The 19,055-nt window shown below is 39.9% G+C and overlaps 1 protein-coding gene across 4 annotated transcripts in view; it reads left to right on the forward strand.

Annotated features, from left to right (window-relative positions):
- PDE4D (phosphodiesterase 4D) overlaps positions 1-19,055 on the forward strand; it is a 972,033-nt gene that overhangs the window by 784,995 nt on the left and 167,983 nt on the right. For all 4 annotated transcript variants that reach the window (XM_068990575.1, XM_068990576.1, XM_068990577.1 and 1 more), the window contains exon 5: positions 818-867. In XM_068990575.1, the coding sequence (XP_068846676.1) occupies positions 818-867 (50 nt within the window). The remainder of the gene's footprint in view (positions 1-817; positions 868-19,055) is intronic.

The following is a 19,055-nucleotide window of genomic DNA, read 5'->3' on the forward strand; positions in this document are numbered from 1 at the left end:
AAATTACATTTCAACAAAATTTAAGATTCCATAAGTGATATTTTCTTCAACATAATTGACTAAACACTGAATACAGTGTATTGGGCTCTGCAGGGAATATAGATTAATCATATGGCATTTCTTTTTTTTTTTTTTTAACCCCAAAGGGTTTATAATCATCTTGTGAAACTTCACCAACATCTGAAAAATTAGAGACTACTAAACAGGATTGACTTAAGTACCCTTATAGTGTCTCTAAAATCTCAACAGCATCTATTTGGGCCAGTTGTTAATATACCTCTCTAACAAATGTATCAGAGATGTTTCTTAATATAAGAAAATAGGAAAAAGTTGAAGCAGGTTCTCTAAGTGTAATATAGTTTACAAGGAATCATTCACTTCTGATAATGTATAGGTAATCATGTCAAGATATGCAAAAATAAAAGTTTTGTAACATTGCATTAGAGAAACCAGTTGTAGACTCACTGCTTTTTCAAGTTCAGAAAGTCAGTGTTTGCTCTGTAAGCCTTGGCTTAATTGAATATGGTCAGTCAATAAAGACTTCCTCTTCTCTCCTGTCTCTGTGACATTTACATCAGCTTTATTTACCCCAAAGTCTATCACAATGAGATTTAGCTTTCTTTTTTTTTTTTATCTGAACTATAGTACAAAGGGTGCATAGAAATTAGACTGGCTAGCATGAAAAAAATCTTCATTTGCTTATCCTAACTTAAAAATAATCCTTACATTTAAATGGTGTATTTGAAATGACTCAGAGAGTCCCGAAACCAACAAAATATCACATATTTACCACTCTGTGTTTTTCTCTCTTTGTCAGAAGATCACCCATGTGCAACCAACCATCCATCAACAAAGCCACCCTAACAGGTAAGAAAGATCTGGGAGATTATGCTTTTCACGTCTAGAAAAAAAGCATATTTTCCAAGATTCCACCTAATTATTATAGTACCAGTTTTTCCTGCAGTTTTAAAGTATTTAAGAAATTAATCCTTTCCTCTTTATCATATCATTTCTCTCATTGATCTCACAAGCTGTCCATTTTAAGCTATTGGTAAAACTTAACTAATGTGCCTTTAAAAAAAAAAAAAACAACCAGTTAAATTTGTACTCCTACTCAGTTGAGCGTTGCTCATTCATATCTTGAGAGGTAGCATTACCTTAAAAGTGTTGAACATGTTGTTTCTGAGCTTGTGCTATCATCATATTGTTAATATATGCTAGTTTGGTTTAATGAAAGTCAAAACATAAACAAAAGTTACCTTCTTGTTTAATCAATACCCCACTTGTGTGTAGGAAGGAACGCCATTCTAATACTCCCACTTTGGACCCACAAAGTTGAAATTAAATTCAATTTGGGAGAGGAGAGAAGCAGTAATTATATAATAGCTGAAAGTTCAATGAGATCAAAAGAACAGATGTTTGGGGAAGAGAAGTGGATGGAAGGATGAAGGGTGTAAAGGGCAGAAGAATAAGATTACTCCCATTCCTATTAGTCTATTTTAGACATGGGGCTTGACCTCAGCTGATCCAGAAACAGAGCAAATGATCTCATTTTGCTGAACCTGAAACCACATTTGAACTCATTTAATCATTTCTTGAAACTCCAGTTGACTCATTAAAATAATTGTCTGGAGAAGAAAACCTATGTTTTCTAAAATTATTACCAGAAGACAATTAACATATTCTCCAAACTAGACCCACACTTCACTTGATTCAAGTGTCTTCCTTGGAGTCCAGCTCATAACATGCAGAGGAGCTCATTATTATGTTATTAGTGACTATACTTTGCTAGAAAGTGAACTTCATCATGTCCAATCAGGACCTTTCAATTGGGCTCATTTGTGGTCACCACATCAAAGTGATTCTGGAAAGTTGTTAATGTTGGTCTTTCCTGAATGTCTTTCAAATAGACTTGCGTTCCATTGACTATTGCATTATTGGTTGTCTTTACCATGTTTATCTTTCAAGATCTTATTGGTGATGATTTTCAGCTGGCATTTCATAGTCTCTGTCTGGTTTACCTGTTTTCTTCTTGCCATTGGTCAAGAGATGAACAATAATTGAAATTCCTATACATTAAAGTAAGTTCTTTGAGTAAGAAATTTCTTCTTCAGAGACCGCAATATAAGAGAGCCCAAACGTACCTGGTGCATCTAATGGGAGACACCACATGAAACCTGGTTCCCAGCCTTGCTCCCAGCGCTAGACCTGAGCCCTCTTCACCTTTGCAATAAGCGAGACAGCTGACATCGCAGTTTGTACAGGACTCAGTGCTATTTTGGTCCCAGAAAGCTCCTGTAGCTTGAGGTTCCATATGAGCCAGCTCCACAGAGCATCCTCCCAGAAGAGCAGCTGCAGGTACCAGTGGAAGATTGTGTCCACCAAGAGGTGGGCAGTGCTGCGTGGTCAGGGCAGCTAACTGACCATCATGGCAGGCATCTGGCACTGATTAAAAAGAGAGTAGTCCGCTCAGGAGGCACAGAAGCGGTCCTAAATACATGTGGGAAGTCCCACAGAAGCTCCCAAATGTTTTCACTTAGTGCTAAAACCAAGAGCAATACCAGGGAGAACTGTGGGTCATGGATATCTGGGTATCAAGGTTAATGTGGCCTCATTTGTACCCGCATGATCTTGACCTGGGGCTGTGGGCTATAGAAATATCTATGAAAGGAGACTAATTAACTGTCATTAAGTATTAACTGTCATTAAGTGCTTCATGCAGCTGTATTCATCACAAAGCACAAGAGGAAATTAACTGGCTAGCAAATGGAAGCCTTTTTCCTTGCCCACACCCCACTCCAGTACTCTTGCCTGAAAATCCCATGGACGGAGGAGCCTGGTAGGCTGTAGTCCATGGGGTCGCTAAGAGTCGGACATGACTGAGCGACTTTCCTTTCACTTTTCACTTTCATGCATTGGAGAAGGAAATGGCAACCCACTCCAGTGTTCTTGCCTGGAGAATCCCAGGGATGGGGGAGCCTGGTGGGCTTCCGTCTATGGGGTCGCACAGAGTCGGACACGACTGAAGCGACTTAGCAGCAGCAGCAGCAAGCATGGCAAACTAAGGTGAAAAGTTGAATGAGGGAGTAGGGGAATGAAGGCAACAGCAAGGGACATTCTCCTCTCTGAGCTCATTCTGAAAAAGTGGGCCTTTAAAAACATAAATCGTGAGGCTTCGCTAGAAGACAAGACATAGGAGGAAGGTGTGCTTGTGAATTTCCTCCCTCAGTGGCATGGGACCTGACTCCAAGTTCACTCCCTGGCCAGGGTGAAGGAGAGTGTTAAACAGTCAGTGCGGCAACCTTGAAGGTGAACTTGGCCTTCTTAGAAATTATTCATGGGTTCTAGAGGAACAGTGTAGTACTCTATGCAGTTAAGTTCATGGTTGATCCAGAAGGCCAACCTTGGTACACAGAACCCCTGCAGAGCACCTCCATAGAACATCACTGATGGGGCACTCTTGGAATTGTGTGTGATTTCGTGGGGGAGGAAGGGGCTTCTCTGCATGTCCAGAATCCAAGTCATATTCTATCATGATAGCTGTGTGGCCCTGGGCAGGTTACGTACCCTTTTTCTGCCTGTTTTCCCATTTACAAAACAATGATCGTGTTTTATATAGCCGTTGCTAAATAAATGAGTTCATGTGTGCAATGCTCTCAGCATAGAATAAGCACTCAATACATCATTTTTTTTTCTTGTTTTTATTTGGTTTTTGTGTCTAGCATTCATTCTGTATGAACTAGGGGAGATGGAAAGAAAATTAAGTCTCCATAAATCAACTTCCTGAGTTTTAAAAAAGTTTTAACTCTCCATATATGTCACATTGTGCCTTCTAGAACTTTCTCACATAGAACTAAAAACACTCCTTTACCCCTTGGAGGTTATTCCATTTTACATGAGTTAAAGTTGGGAAAGTTTGATTTCATATTATTAGGGCTGAAGTGTGTTTGTTGCCAGATTTTATTGCTCTCCATAATGGGTAAATACATAGCTCTACATCAGTGTAACAATGAAAAAAAAAACAAAAAACACCTTCCAAATGTTCATTTAGAAAAGAGCCTTCCTACTGAAGACCTATTTGTTCTTTAGTGTAGTATAACAGAAAGATGGCATGTGGCTTTCTGGGCCTGAGTGAAACCTTGTCTCTCTCATTAGTTTTATTCCCTCATTGGAAGAATGGAGATAGGAGTTCCTAATTCTTGGTGCTGTTACAGGAATTCAAGGAGATAAGTTAGGTGAGGAACAGAAGCCTGTCATGAGTAATTCACCAAGTTTTCTTCCTGCATCCCCCCTCTGTGCCTGATTTTTTTTTGTTCTTGATCCTAAAGCTAATTTTTAAACTGGTAGTGTAGAGAAGAAGAACATTGATGATGTATCAGCTTTACTTGTGTGTTTAATTTGTGATTTTGTTTGCAAACAGTAGTGACAGCACATCTTTAGGAATCCCTATTCTTAATGCAAAGCTCCCAGGTGTCTTGGGGTTAAAGAATTGGTCTGCAATGCAGGAGACCCAGGTTCGATCCCTGGGTTAGGAAAATGCCTTGTGGGAGGAAATGGCAACCCACTCCAGTATTCTTGCCTGGAAAATCCCAAGGACAGAGGAACCTGGTGGGCTACAATCCACGGGGTTGCAAAGAGCAGGACATGACTGAGTAACTGAGCACGCATACACACACTTAGTGCAAGGCTCACGTGCGTAGGTCCTTAGCTGAGGGTGAATAGCAAAACTAGAGTGTGTTGAAACATGAGAGGGCAGCAGAGAGTCAGAGCTGCCCAAGCTATACCTGCATTGTGACAGTGAGCCCTGGTTTTGGTATAGAGCCTTGTATTTGGGAACACGGTTAGTTCTTTTGAGCATTTCATTTTCAAACGAAGCGAACTCAAGAAAAATGTTCTGTGGCCATCTCCTGAGACCCTGTCACATCTTGACAATATCACTTTAGAGTATTTGCAATTTCCACATTTTCTGTCGCTTTGTTAGTCGCTCAGTTGTGTCAGACTCTTTGCAACTCCATGGCCTGTAGCCCACCAGGCTCCTCTGTCCATGGAATTCTCCAGGCAAGAATACTGGAGTGGGTTGCCCTGCCCGCATCCAGGGGATCTTCCTGAAGGATCTAACCTGGGTCGCCTGCATTGCAGGCAGATACTTTACCTTCTGAGCCACCAGGGAAGCTTTTAAAATCATATTTAAATTAAGGATCTTCATGGTGAGAATGTAACTGAGAGAAAATGCATTTAAAGTCCTTTATTTTAAAAATGAGAAAATTGAGTCCTAGTGAGAAAAAAAATGCTACTTAGAGAACTGAGAATAAATGCAAGACCCCTTTTTCCCAAGTTATACCCTTCTAAAATTATCAGTGAAATTAGGGTAGCCTTCTGACCCCACCATGAAGTGTATGTTTTGGAGAAAGTAAAAGAAATCTTAAAGGATATTGATTTCTGGGTAATAGATACATTATTGTTTTGTTTTGTATATGGACTCAAAAAATTATACTGTCCCGATTTCTCACTGAACAGGTCTTTATATTTAGAGCTATTTTTATTATTTCCACAGATTATATCCTAGAGGCCTTCAGATAAGTAAAGGTTGGCCGACTAAGGAGAAAATACAAGTTCTTCTATCAAAGCAATAAAACTAGTACAATTACCTACCATTTACCTGTAGAGGGAGACACATAATTCAGGGACAAGCGTAAAATAAAACAAAAGTAGTTTTAGTCCAAAATTTTGGTATCTCTCCACTCATATTTTTTACCCTGAATATCCATAACTCCTTTTTTAAAAGTGCATTTTCAATAGAATTTAATCAGTTGTTAAGCAGAGAATTTAAAAAGTAAACTATCAAAATATACTAGTCAAAACACAATGAAAAGAAACTTAATTTTGTTTAGTGTTCTTCTAAAGCACAAAGCAATTCCTAAAATCCATTGAAGAAAAAAAACGGAAACAATTTTTTTGGAACAGTTTAACTGGAACAATTATTTTGCTGTTATCTGGACTAATCATTTAACACTTTGTGCTGGCTAAATAAAGAAAACTAAACAACTATTTTATGGTGACAGTACTAGTGACTTATATGTAGGTTTGCCTTTTAAATCTCTGTGTGTATATAATAAAAACAACTAGTGTATGTGATGTAAAAAAGATACATATATATCTTTTTACATTATAAGCGTGCTAAGTCACTTCCGTTGTATCTGACTCTGTGACCCCATGGACTATAGCCCCCTAAGTGCCTCTCTCTGTGGGATTCTCCACGCAAGAATACTGGAGTGGGTTGCCATGCCTTCCTCCAAGGGCTCTTCCTGACCCAGGGATGGAACCTGTGTCTCTTATGTCTCCTGCATTGGTGCCGGTGGGGGCGGGGGGGGGGTTCTTTACCAGTAGTGCCATTGTGTATGTATATAAAATAGTAGTTGGAAGTAGGAGCCTCTGAAGAAGGGGAAAGAGACCTTGGTGAGAGAGAGCTATAAGGCCTGAGGGGACACTGAACTAAAAAAACGTGCCTTTAGACAGAATGGGTTGGGGGATGAAGACCCAAATGTTGCAATCGAAGTCTCACCCTCCGCATCAGCCACTGGCAGGAACTAGCTTTACCATGCAGCTCTTTTTTTCCCTTTCTTTTAATAAGAGCAAAGATAGTGGCAACACTTAATGATTACAGAGAACAAGTGCTGCACAGTAAGCTTTCTTAGGAATGTGATTGAGGAATGCTGAGAACACATTATGTTTAATAGCTTTAATAAAAAATTAATAAAGATTGTGTATGTGAGTGTTAGCTATTGGTTTTGGGGGGGAGTTTTTTTGCTAGTTTTACTTTTATATTTGATGCATCTGATGAGTGTGGAATATTCTAAATTTTTGAGCCGGAGGAGTTTACTTTTACAAAAATCCCCACATTAAAAAGACCTTTCCAGGAAAAACACTGAACTAAAAGATTTGCTTAAGTGCATGGAGTATGACTACTAATTACTTAAATTTATGTCTTTTAGAGGAACCAAAGTCTGTTTCCTTCCTTAAAGCTAACATGTTTTGCCTTCTTATGCTTTCATTTAGATAAGTAGAGCTATCTCTACTAACTTGTAAAAAGACCAGGTCTAACAATCACTTTTTAGTTAGAAATTGATTTAAGTTATATTTGGTTTTCTGACAGTGAGAAAACCAGTGAAAATGGGAAAATATAATTTAATTGTATCTCTATTGACTAAATATCTGCTCTGGGCATTTTGTTACAATTTTAACTGAAACAATTAAATGAAACTGCATATTCATTGAGTCAGAACAGCAAAAAGAGGTTGAAAACCCAGCTTTCTTCTTACTAACTATGTAGTCTTGGTCAGCTTACTTAAATTCTCAAAGTTTTCATTTCCTCATCAGTAAATTCTCAGTCAGTGACTAGCATAGTGGTTGGTACCCAGAATGTACTCAACAAATGCAGACTATCATTATTGCTTTAATTTATTATTATTATTTCATCAACAAATTTTTCTGTGCACCTTATATGTGGCATGCAATGAGGTAGGTGTTGGAAATAAAAACAGTAAAATGTGACTGCTGGCTTCACAGAAGTCACATGGGGGACAGAAAAGGAACCATGAATAATTAAGTACAAGCTAAGTGCCACCGTTGAAGCAAGTTCACATACCTATATGTATTTGAAGGAGAGGGCAAGTGACTCTACCTGGGGGAAACTCCCGGCTGAACTTTGAAGAATGTGGAGTTCTCCAAATTCTGGGTGATGGTGAAGGACTGGGAAGCCTGGCATGCTGCAGTCCATGGGGTTGCTCAGAGTCAGGCATGACTTAACAACTGAACAACAACAACCTCGTGCCAAAGGGTCAACAACAGTGAGATATGGAAGCATGGAGCGCTGGTCCAGCTCAGGAGACTGGGGCCAGTAAGGAACAAAAAGAGCTGAAAGTGAGTGGGAGCAACAGCACAGGAGCCTCCAAGAGTAGATTAAGGCAGTGGCAGGAAGAGCCTCGGAAGTCAGCGTAACAGTGGACTTTATGTTATGAGCAATGGCAAGTCATCAGGCATTTCTAAGTGGAGGACCAAGTATGTATGTTAGAATGACAGTGTTTGAAGCTGCAGAGAAAAACAGATTGGAAGGAAGACAGACAAGAGGCAGCCTCATACTTACCCAACAGCTGTTCCCGACCAAGTGCACGTTGAAGATCGTGTGGATCCAAACTGGGGTGGGTGTGCTGGGGATGGAGAGGAGGAGATGGATTCACAGCTCTTTGCAGAGATTCGAGGAGTCTTGGTGTTTGATTAGATTGAGGAGTGAGAGAAAAGAGAAAAATGAAGGTATACACACAGGCATTCGCCATACCATTGTGCGTTTGTATGAGAGAGTGAAAACAACCCAAGTGCTCAGCAATATGTGAGTTCTATTTAGGTAGTAAAGTTCTGTGATAAAAAATGTTACATGACTTCTTTATGAGAAAAAATTAATAATGTAGAAAAATGCACTTAAAGAATATATGTTAAATTGCTAAGTGAGCAATAGGCACCCATTTCATCCTTTTTAATTATGTATATTGGGTTTAATTTAAGACATTTTTGCACATTGACTAGTAATTAGCAAAGGCGGATAGCAGTACCACTGTACATAGAATCTGGTGACAAACTTGTAAGTATCTCTCAGATCACGGGCTTCTGTTTGCCTGTCCTCGATAGAAAAAGTACAAATGAGACACTGCCAAATGTTCTTTCAATATTATTGTGCCACAGTGAGCACTCACTGTATATTCAAATAATAATATCCCTCAGATAGGGCAGCACTCTGCCGGGTGGTTGTTGAGCCTACGCCAAGCCCATTCTGTTATTCTCCAGTTGATCAGAAAAGCTACCATGAAATTAGAAGAGTTAAAGTCACCAACGTCCCCTTCAGCCTGTATCCCTTCCTCACCACCCTGAGTTAGAAGAGCACAGTGCTTCCCAAACCTGCCTGATCTAAGGAACCCCTAAGGGATCTGTGAAAATAAATGCAAAAAGACGAGTTCCAGGACAGTCCGGAACAGAATCTTTGGGGTAAGGCTTGGGAATCTATATTCAAGTGCCCCCAATGAACAAATCAGCCAAATTTGGGAGAATAATTGGATACTGAATGCAGTAGGAGAGAATGCTGCTCTGAACAGTGTTGCCATTGAGTTGCTGGAAAGTTGTTGGAAAATCATTGACTCTCTGGAAAATGTGGACAGTGACACGCACATCCCCATCCAACAGACAGTGCAGCCTAAGATAAGCAAGATAATATGTGTGAGGTACTTTGTGATCGGCAGAAGGAAATACAAGGTGACATTATTATCTGTGCCATCCTCGTCATCATGGTCGTCATCATCTGGGCCATCATCCCTGTTATCTCTCCAAATGTATACAGATTTTAATTAGGCCAGCTTGTCCCTCTCCTCGAAGAAAATGAAGTATCATGTCCATGTTTGTGTAGGAGGGTGGGAGTGAGTTTGGGAAATGTTTTGTTTAGTTACTGTATTCTTTTCTTCTCAGACACTGTATGCAGTCTCCTTTAAAAAAAAAAAAAAAGAAAAAAATGAAAGAACAGCAAAACTGCATTCTTCAGTCACTCCCTTTATACACAAAGGGCTTCCCACCCTTGTATGCCTTAAAGCGTGTTCCCCTAGGCACACTTAGAAATACAAGACTGTGGTGGGGCAAAACAATGAAAATTCCTTTGGGTCTAATTTCCCACATTTTTCTAATTAAGTGTTACACTGAATTATTTAACTCTATGAATAAATGAGGATTTCACTCAGAGCATTCTTTCACTATTCAGAAGAAATTTTTAATTGGATCTATTAATACTTAACATTAATAAAAATTAACATTTTCTGGTATGTGATATGTATTAAAGACTCCACATGCATAATCTATTTTAAATCTTATGATAATTCAATAGATAGCTTCAAATGACAAGGTGTAAGTTAAGTCTAGGGCTTCCCAGGTAGCTCAGTGGTAACGAGTTCCCCTGCCAATGCAGGAGCTGCAAGAGATGGGGGTTTAGTGCCTGAGTTTGGGAAGCTACCCTGGAGTAGGAAATGGCAACTCCAATATTCTTGCCTGGGAAATCCCATGAACAGTGGGCTACAGTCCATGGGGTCCCAAAGAGTCAGAGTCAGACAGGACTTAGCAACTGAGCACGCATACACAGACTGTCTGACTCAAAGGCAGACCCTAAAGCCTTCCCTCCCTTAAAATATATTGATCCATGCACAGAAACACAGCCTGCTGTCATCTTCTCCCCGAAGTATTCTTCCCTTCTTTTCTGTTTTTTTTTTTAAGAAGAGAGTAGAAAAGGATCCTATGTTGTCTCTTACTGAATCTGTATGAATGGAGGGTAGGACGGAGGAGAGATTAGGTCTGTGGATACAGAACAACCCTTTGCTGCTACTGCTGCTGCTGCTGCTGCTAAGTTACTTCAGTCGTGTCCGACTCTGTGCTACCCCATAGACAGCAGCCTACCAGGCTCCTCCGTACATGGGATTTTCCAGGCAAGAGTACTGGAGTGGGGTGCCATTGCCTTCTCCAGAACAACCCTTTAGGAAACGCTGAAAGGTCCGTTATAAGCTAAGGAAAAGATTCCTTCTTGTGAAGTAGAATTCCTCAAGCTTTCTTCAGTCCCCACAGTTCTCTTCCTGACTCCTCTGAAGTGCCTGTTGTCACAACACCCCAGGAAGGCACATCAGCAAGGAGAGGACCCCTTGGTGTGTGTGAGCAGTGAGGTAGACGGAGGATGTCTGAGAGTTCAGGATAGGGCAGTGCTTGAGCCTCTGCACTCACCTTGCTTCTCAGACCACTCACCGTTAACGCTTGAGATGACATGTTCTACCATAGGGTAATATTCATCTTCTCTTTGTGTGTAGACTCAAAGTAAGCTCTTCACCTCTGCTGTCATTTTCTTGAGTACCTTTCTAGCCATGACATTCCCTAGATCTCTGTGCCCCAAAGGCAATTCCTCTAGGTATTTCTGATGTCTGCATATCCAGTACATTTTTAGTGTGCCCTCTTCCTTTCTGTGGTTCTTGTTTGGCATTGTTGGCACTCTAAAAGTATTTCTAATTCTGTGTTCAGTGTGTCTGGCGAAACAAATGGGTGCTCATGTCTTCCCCACTCCACCGCCCCCGCACTGGATATGTTTCTGATATTTGCATATTGCTCACTGAATTGCCCACATGCAGAACTTCATTAATGGATCTGCTCCTTCACTTGTCAGTCCACCTGGATGCGAAGAACTGTGTTTGGTCTCTCAGGACCCAGTTAGGCATAAAATACCTCCACTGAAATTTATGACCATTTTCCTAGAGTTTTGTGGAATTTTAAAAAGGTAAAATGTGTTCTGTGGAATGGCAGAGGGAGTTAAGTAAATAGAAAACCAGAGGGTTTGTAAATAAGTGGAAGTATGGGTGGATAAAATAAGGAAAGGAGGGGAAAAGGGAGGGAAGAGGAAATGGGTCAGGCTGAGATCCTTTGTTGAGAGAGCCAGGAAGCTGTCTACTCTGTGATTTAGCTTAGAGACTGGAAAAGAGAACTACTTGAGGAACTTAGGGAAAACTTAGCAACACAACACAAGCGAGTTAGAGGCATGAGAGGGTAAAAGAAAGATTTTCTGAATCACCAGGGAAGAAAATAACAAAGGACAGATTGGGGAATGGAGACCTCAGTTGAGGAAGAGGTGAGCATCTCTAAGATGTGTCTTGGGTCACTGTGCACAGACTGTGCTCTTTAATTACAAATGTTTATGTAGTTAGAAATAGATCTAGGTTTTCTCTTCCAAGAGGTTTTTATTTTGAAAACAAAATCAAAGTGCTGTGTTTTGTTTGCTTCTTTGATGTGCAATTCAGAACCTGCATAGAGGAAGAAGAGCAGGGCTCTGAAGTAGAGAGATCTGGGTTTCATTGCTAGCTCTCCTGCTCACCCACCTTGTGACCTTAGAAGAGTTACTCAAATGTCCTGAGTCTTTTCTGTTAAACGTATTGAATAGTAACAACAATAGTGATAGTAATATTGCATTTCTCATTTTGAAGCGTATACAAGGTAATGCATGTGAACATTGTGTCAGACTGTCTAGTTGTATTATTCATGTTGATCCTCAAAGTGGTCATCTTTGTACATTGCGTACGTTTTTTGCCCTGCTGCCATTGATAAAAGCATTTGGGGAATGGCTTTGGAGACATTTTATGGGCCATACAAGAAAAAAGCTGTCTCCTTGGTTTACTGTCATGCTTCACTAGTGACCAAAAATATTAATTCTAATATGATTACCAACCTTAGTCACCAAATAAGATATCAGATTAGCCTGGATGAAGCTAATTCTAAAAAGGTAGCCCCTCCAAGGGGTAAGACAATATTGAGGCATTTGAGAGAAGTATTATAATATGGACTCTGAAGGTGATGCCAAGACAGAGTGTCCTAGAATTGTTAAGAGTGATGGCATTATATGAAATAAGTGTATATAGAGAGAGTTGACAATGGTCTCATCTCTAGGGGTTCTTTTTTATTCTTCAGCCACGCCTCATAGTGTCTGTGTTTCTTTAGATCCTCACAGCCAGGGTCCATTCCTGGAAACTGCTGAAAGTGCCGGAGATAGAGGAGAGGGCCGGTGTGTATCGGCCCACTGGCTGGGGAGGACTCATCCCTCATCATTTCCACAAAAAGGGCAGCAGAGGAAATGCACACGGCATTTCTCAGTGCCTCTGTTCAGTTATTACCAGGCACCTACAGAGTTTCATCCTCCGGTTCTTTGAGGGTTCCATACAGTCCTCTCCTAAGCTGGCTTATAACCTCCTCTTCTATGATCGTGTATCAGCAGCGATCCTCTGGTTGCAAGATAAGAACCAATTCTGCTCACTTAATAAGGCAAGTGTGATTTAGTAGAAGAATATTAGGAGAATCCCCAGTTCCCTGAGGACTGGTGGGGAGGCTAAAGGATCAGGGTTGAAGGAGTCAGTACACCTAAATCTCACGGCAGGGCCAATTAGGTGAGATCCCTGAAACAGTTTTTAGTCCCTTTGCCGTTCTGTTTTAGAGCCGGATTCCAGCGAGTGAGTCCAGTGGGTATAATTTGGGTCTTGGGCTTTGGCTCAAGGAAAACGGGGCATTGGGCTGCTTCACAGGTGAGGTAGTAAGATGCAAGGATGAGCGCCTACGTGATGGGGTGAGATTACGTGGATTCATGTTCTACTTCTGCCGCCTCCGCGTGTTTCTCCTGAAACAAATCGTTTAACCTCCCAAAGCCTCACATTCCTTGTTTTTGAAGCGGGCAGAATAAATAGTAATTATCTCCAAGGGAGTTTGTGAGATGATATTTAAGAACTAAGCACAACGCATGGCACATTGTGAGCACTTGATCCTGTTTCATAATTAGGGTTATGTGATAGAAATGCCAAGTAATTTCTGAGAGAAATTAGGATACAGTTAGGAAGGGGAAATAAGTGCTGGCAGGTTAAAAATAATAATTGATTATAGCAGGATAAGAGGATTGGCCTCAGCACACTGTTTGGCTAACGTATTTCTCAGTAACCTGCTCTTTATGATATTAAGATTCTTAGGGATGCGAGATGGTACTTGTTTGTTAATGTATCCCTACGAAGACAGTTCCTCTGAAGGTACAGAATGATGTGACTTCTTGATCATTTGATCCACACCCATTTATTGATGCCCCTTTATACTTAGATCTAGACAGGGGGCCGTGGTCTGTGGCTTCTGGTTTACTTACAAGTATAGGAATCAAAGGGAAGAATAATTTGCATTCCTATGATCTATGTTTAATAGTCATCTAAATGGAGTGCTGTCTACCCAGTCATTGCCTAATTAGATCTACTTTAAGGGATACAGGATTATAGCGAGAGAAGGATTATTTTTTAAGCCTCTCCACTTTCTGAGAACATGTAAGTAGGTCCCAGTATATGAATGACTTGGGATTCTCAATCCATCTGAAGTTTCATTGTTTGAATTTTAGAAAAAAAAATATCCATACACTGGCATTCACCAAAGCCCTTTAGAACTAACCTATGTATCTCCTTTTCGAGAAAGTAAGGTTTCCCAAGAAAAGAAAATCTGAAGGAGAATTTGAGGGCCCAAGAAAAGGGCTTTCCAGGTGATGCTAATGTTAAAGAACCCACCTGCCAGTGCAGGAGACACAAGAAAAGCGGGTTTGATCCCTGGGCCAGGAAGATCCCCTGAGGGAAGGCATAGCAACCCGCTCCAGGATTCTTGCCTGGAGAATCCCATGGACAGAGGAGCTTGGTGGGCCCCAGTCCATAGGGTTACAGAGTCATTCTAGACAGAAGTAACTTAGCACGCACACAAAAAAAGGTTCATCAGTGGGACGGGATGGAAGACCAGTGGGAGGTCACTGTGGAACACTGCATGGCCTAGCCTACCCATTTGGAAAGTCAGAGTCATTGTGAGAAGGAGGGCCCAAGCCCAGGTTTGGGGGCGCTGGATAGAGTCACACACCATGACAGAACCAGTCAGGTCACACCTCACTGCCCCACAGCTGCGGCATCCAGAGCCACGGAAGCGCGGCCCTCTGACCAGATGGCGCTGCCTGACCGCCACACCCCCCACCGCACACTCTGACTTAGCTCCTGAAGCCACTGGCCTGCAGCAGCCCCTGGCCCCCCTCTGTCCTCCCAGCCCCGACCCCTGCCTGCAGTACCCGCATCTCGCCCACGACTAGTCACGCCTTCCTCCCCACACCTTCTCCAGCATCAGGTCTTCCCCAGCCTCACCAACTCTGGCCTCTCCACTGTCACCATGCCTTGTCACCCAGTACAAGAAAGACGTGATAGAACTGAGCCTGGAAGTATAGCCACCCTGAGTGCTAGTTTTTTACAAAGGTATATGTATCTTTTTCCGGGGGAGTAGCTAGGCACTGTAAGAGGACAGACTTTGGATTCCTTAAATCAATGCAGAAGAGGCTTCTAGCTATGCCACTCTGTAGCCACTGGGCAAGTTATACTCTAAGCCTCAACTTTTTTTTTTTCATTTTTATTTTTTTAAAGTATGAAAGTATGTTAACACATTTACAGGAAACTTAGTAAATACAGAACAGAATTACGTATAGTTCCACTATATATTGCAGTTATTTTTTTAAGTAGATAAATTAAGATTTTTAGTTGGAGTTTTGATATCAAACTCTTAAAAATTAACAGCATGAATATACAGAGAAATAGCAACTTAGCAGCAGCAACAGAAGAATATAGTAGACTTGAAAAGCACTATGAACCAATCCAACATAACTAAGATATATACAATTGTCATACAACACTAGAAAACAAATTCTCTATTTCCATAGACTGTAAACTAGGAGATTCTGAAACATATTCAGGGACATAAGACCGGGTACAAAAATTTCATTTTTTGCGATTTCTAAAGATACTAAAATCATAAAGTCTGTTCTCTTATCACTGTGGAATTGTGTTACAGATTAATATCAAAAGATATTTGAAAATACATGCATGAGTGTTTGCTAAGTCACTTAAATCATGTCTGACTCTTTGCGACCCTATGGACTGTAGCCTGCCAGGCTCCTCTGTCAGTGATGTGACATTTACCAAGAAAGATCTTTGACTTACCATTGAAAAGCTTCAGTAAAGTTAGAAGACTGAAAAAATACAGAGGGTGATTGCAGAGAAGAAAACATTTAAAAGAGAAATTAATATCAAAGATGCTTTAAAAATCCCATGTATTTCAAAATTGAATGTCCACTTTTTAAATGATGGGTGTACCTAAGAAGCATAACAAGGTAAATTAGAAAATATTTGTAATAGAATGAAAATGAAGAGAATTTACCAGAATTTGTTGCATACAGCCAGGCTGCTCAATATGATTAAATTACAATGCAGAGTCTCTAAGCCTCAACTTTCTAATCTATAAAATGTAGATAGTAACAGACCTACCTCTGAGGGCTATGATAAGCATTAAATGAGATGAATAAACATCAAGCCTAGTATCTGACACACGGTAGAAAGTAAAAATGAAACGCTAATTCTTGAATACACTTTTTCCTCTCAAGTATATTGTGATTCTTCCATCAGTGAGTATGAGAAGCAGATGAATCCTCTTTAGAACTGGATGTCTGACACACAAAAAAGGAATGAGAAAACAACTGAATTTCTCTTAAAAGCATTTTCCTATACTAACTTGTCTTCTGTTGTCTATTTGTAAGAAACCAGCTATGCCTACAAAAATGTCTGCCTGCTTCCATAGCCAGTTCTTTTCTACATGTTTAAATTCCTAATTGTGCACACAATCTTAGTCACTATGTTTTCATGTGCAGGCAATTAAGACTCATTTAACAGCCTTCCCTCTGGAAGGTTTTGTTCTCCATCTGCCACAAATCAGATTCCTTAAGAACATGTTTGATTTTGAAACAATGTGAAAGTACTGTTCATTTTGTTCAAATTTCATTTATGTACCATTTTTGAAAGTGAGGTAAATGGATAGCCACAAAAAGCTCAGCAGCTGGTCAAAACAAGACTTCAAAGAAATCATTGAAATGGGGCAGAATTTTAGAGAAAAAAAAACACTATTGTAATATGCTAGGACAAAACCAAATAAAAACTGTAGTCTGATAAACATTCCTCAGACATATTTCACTCATAACAAATATTTATTTTATAACCGATTTAAAATACAGGAAAATGGGAACACACCCCAGTTCCCACTGTGAATCTTGGAAATCTTGAACTCACAGCAGTGAATGTGATGGAAAAGGGTAGAAGAAGCCAGTAAAGAGACAAACAGGAAAAGATTAGGTTTGTCTTTTTTTTTTTTTTTTAGAAACATGGTACAAAATTACACATTTCAGTAATATTATCCAGAAGAATCAGATTTATATCTATGTTGCTATACATCTGAAACGAATACAATATTGTAGATCAACTATACCTCATTTAAAAAAAAAAAATCAGAGAATTTCTCTCTCACCACAGGTGATTTCCATTTTTATTGATTTGTTTAATAGGCTTCTTTAATTTAGAGCATCAGATAGAAGCTACTTTGTTGTTGTTCAGTTGCTTAGTCGTGTCTAACTCTTTGCGATCCCATGGACTGCAGCACTGCAGGATAGGAAGGCTTTCCTATCGTTCACTATCTCCCTAGTGCTGGGTCAAATTAAAGTCGAAAAAGAAAAAAAAAAAATTATTAGGTTCTGAACACAAATATATGTCTGTGAATTGGTAACAAAAGTTTGAGTGAACATTTTAAGAGAAAAGGATTAGATTTTCTAGAAGAGTCTCAAAATTAAATATCACCATTTGGAGATAGTTTGTAGAAAAGTTTTCTCTACTTACATTTCCCATTGTTTGAGGACTTGAAACAAATAAACAACAGAGTTAATACAGTCAATCCCTATTTCTATATCAGTTGTATATTTTGTCCATCAGCTTTCTCAGGCTTTAAGAGCTGAATTGTTTTGATACCGTTCAATGAAAGGTTCTGTAAAAGTTCAAAGTTTTGTCGTTATTTCGGGTAGTCACACCTGCCTATTTTAAAATGCCTTTTGTGCAAAATGGAGCCCAGTCTGCTTTCAAATCAGACAAATGTGACAGATCCCCTGAGTTGCTTCCTTACAAAGTAAAACTAAAGCTAAGAGGGCCACTCCCACCTACCATCTTTGTGTGTCTGCTTAAGCATCTAATGGCATCTCCAAAACAAGGGCAGAGAAAACAAGAGTCGCTCGTTGCTGGAGATCCAAAGCAAGATACAGGTCTTCTGGAAGAAAGGCATCTAAGAATTCTCAAGTAGTTGATAAATAAAAAAAGTGAAAATGAGAGAAAGTGAAAATAGAGAAGGTGAAAATGGAGGAGGCCATACTTTCATGAACAATGAATATTTACTAAAAGGTAGCTATCTTAAGAGCCACTAAGCTCAGACATCACAGACAACTGATGTCTGCCATCAAAGGAGTTAGTTCCACTGTAATTAAGAGTCAAATGAATGGTATGCCAAGCCTTTAGGATAGTGGTTCACAAACTTGCCTGTTCATTAGAATCACTTGGGAATCTTTTAAAAGTTCCAAAAAGTGAAGGAGGAAAGTATCGAGGGTTTGGAGACCAGTGGAGGAGAAAAGCAGTGTTCAGGAATAAAGTCCAGTAACGGCCCTGCCCGAGTGTAGTGCATGGGTATCAGGAATATAAAGGCAGAGATAGTTGTAAAAGATGAAAGAAGGACCCATGTGAAGGATTTAGTAACTACTAATTGTATGATTTTATTGAGTGGACATAAAATGGTTTTGAAATGTATGAATAATCCTTGATATGATCCTTATAATCCCTAATGGTATACATAAGAAATACAGGATTATATATAGGATAAAAGTCCGTGTAGTCAAAGATATGGTTTTCTAGTAGTCATGTACGGACCTGAAAGTTGGACCATAAAGAAGGCTGAGTGCTGAAGATTGATGCTTTCGAATTGTGGTGCCAGAGAAAACTCTGAAGAGTCCCTCAGACTGCAAGGAGTCAATCCTAAAGGAAATCAATCCTGAATGTTCATTAGAAAGGGTGATGCTGAAGCTCCAATACTTTGGCCACCTGATGTGAAGAGCTGACTCTTTGGAAAAGACCCTGATGCTGGGAAAGATTGAGAGCAGGAAGAGAAGAGGACGACACAGGATGAGATGATTGGATAGCATAACTGACTCAATGGATATGAGTTTGCACAAACCCCGGGAGATACTGAAGGACAGGGAAGCCTGGTGTGCTGCAGTCCATGGAATCGCAGAGTCAGGCACAACTTATCAACTAAACAACAACAGCAAATATAGGATAAAAATAAGTTGATTCCAATGTAGAATTGAAGGCTGATTTATCTCAGTGCCTAAATTACCTACATTTCATTTAGAAGAAAATGTTCCATTTGTCAAATATTCTAGAAAACCAAGGACCATAACCTTATTTTAACTATTTGAAGTGAAAGTCTTTGAAAGGTATTATGCTCATTCTTAATCCCTTAAAGGCATGTGCTGAATCATTAAGTCATTGAATCATTTTTAGTGGCTCTGGTCATCACGATGCAGATCTTCTTTT

The sequence above is a fragment of the Capricornis sumatraensis genome, chromosome 18, assembly GCF_032405125.1.
Source record: "Capricornis sumatraensis isolate serow.1 chromosome 18, serow.2, whole genome shotgun sequence".
In the NCBI taxonomy this organism is placed as follows: domain Eukaryota; kingdom Metazoa; phylum Chordata; class Mammalia; order Artiodactyla; family Bovidae; genus Capricornis; species Capricornis sumatraensis.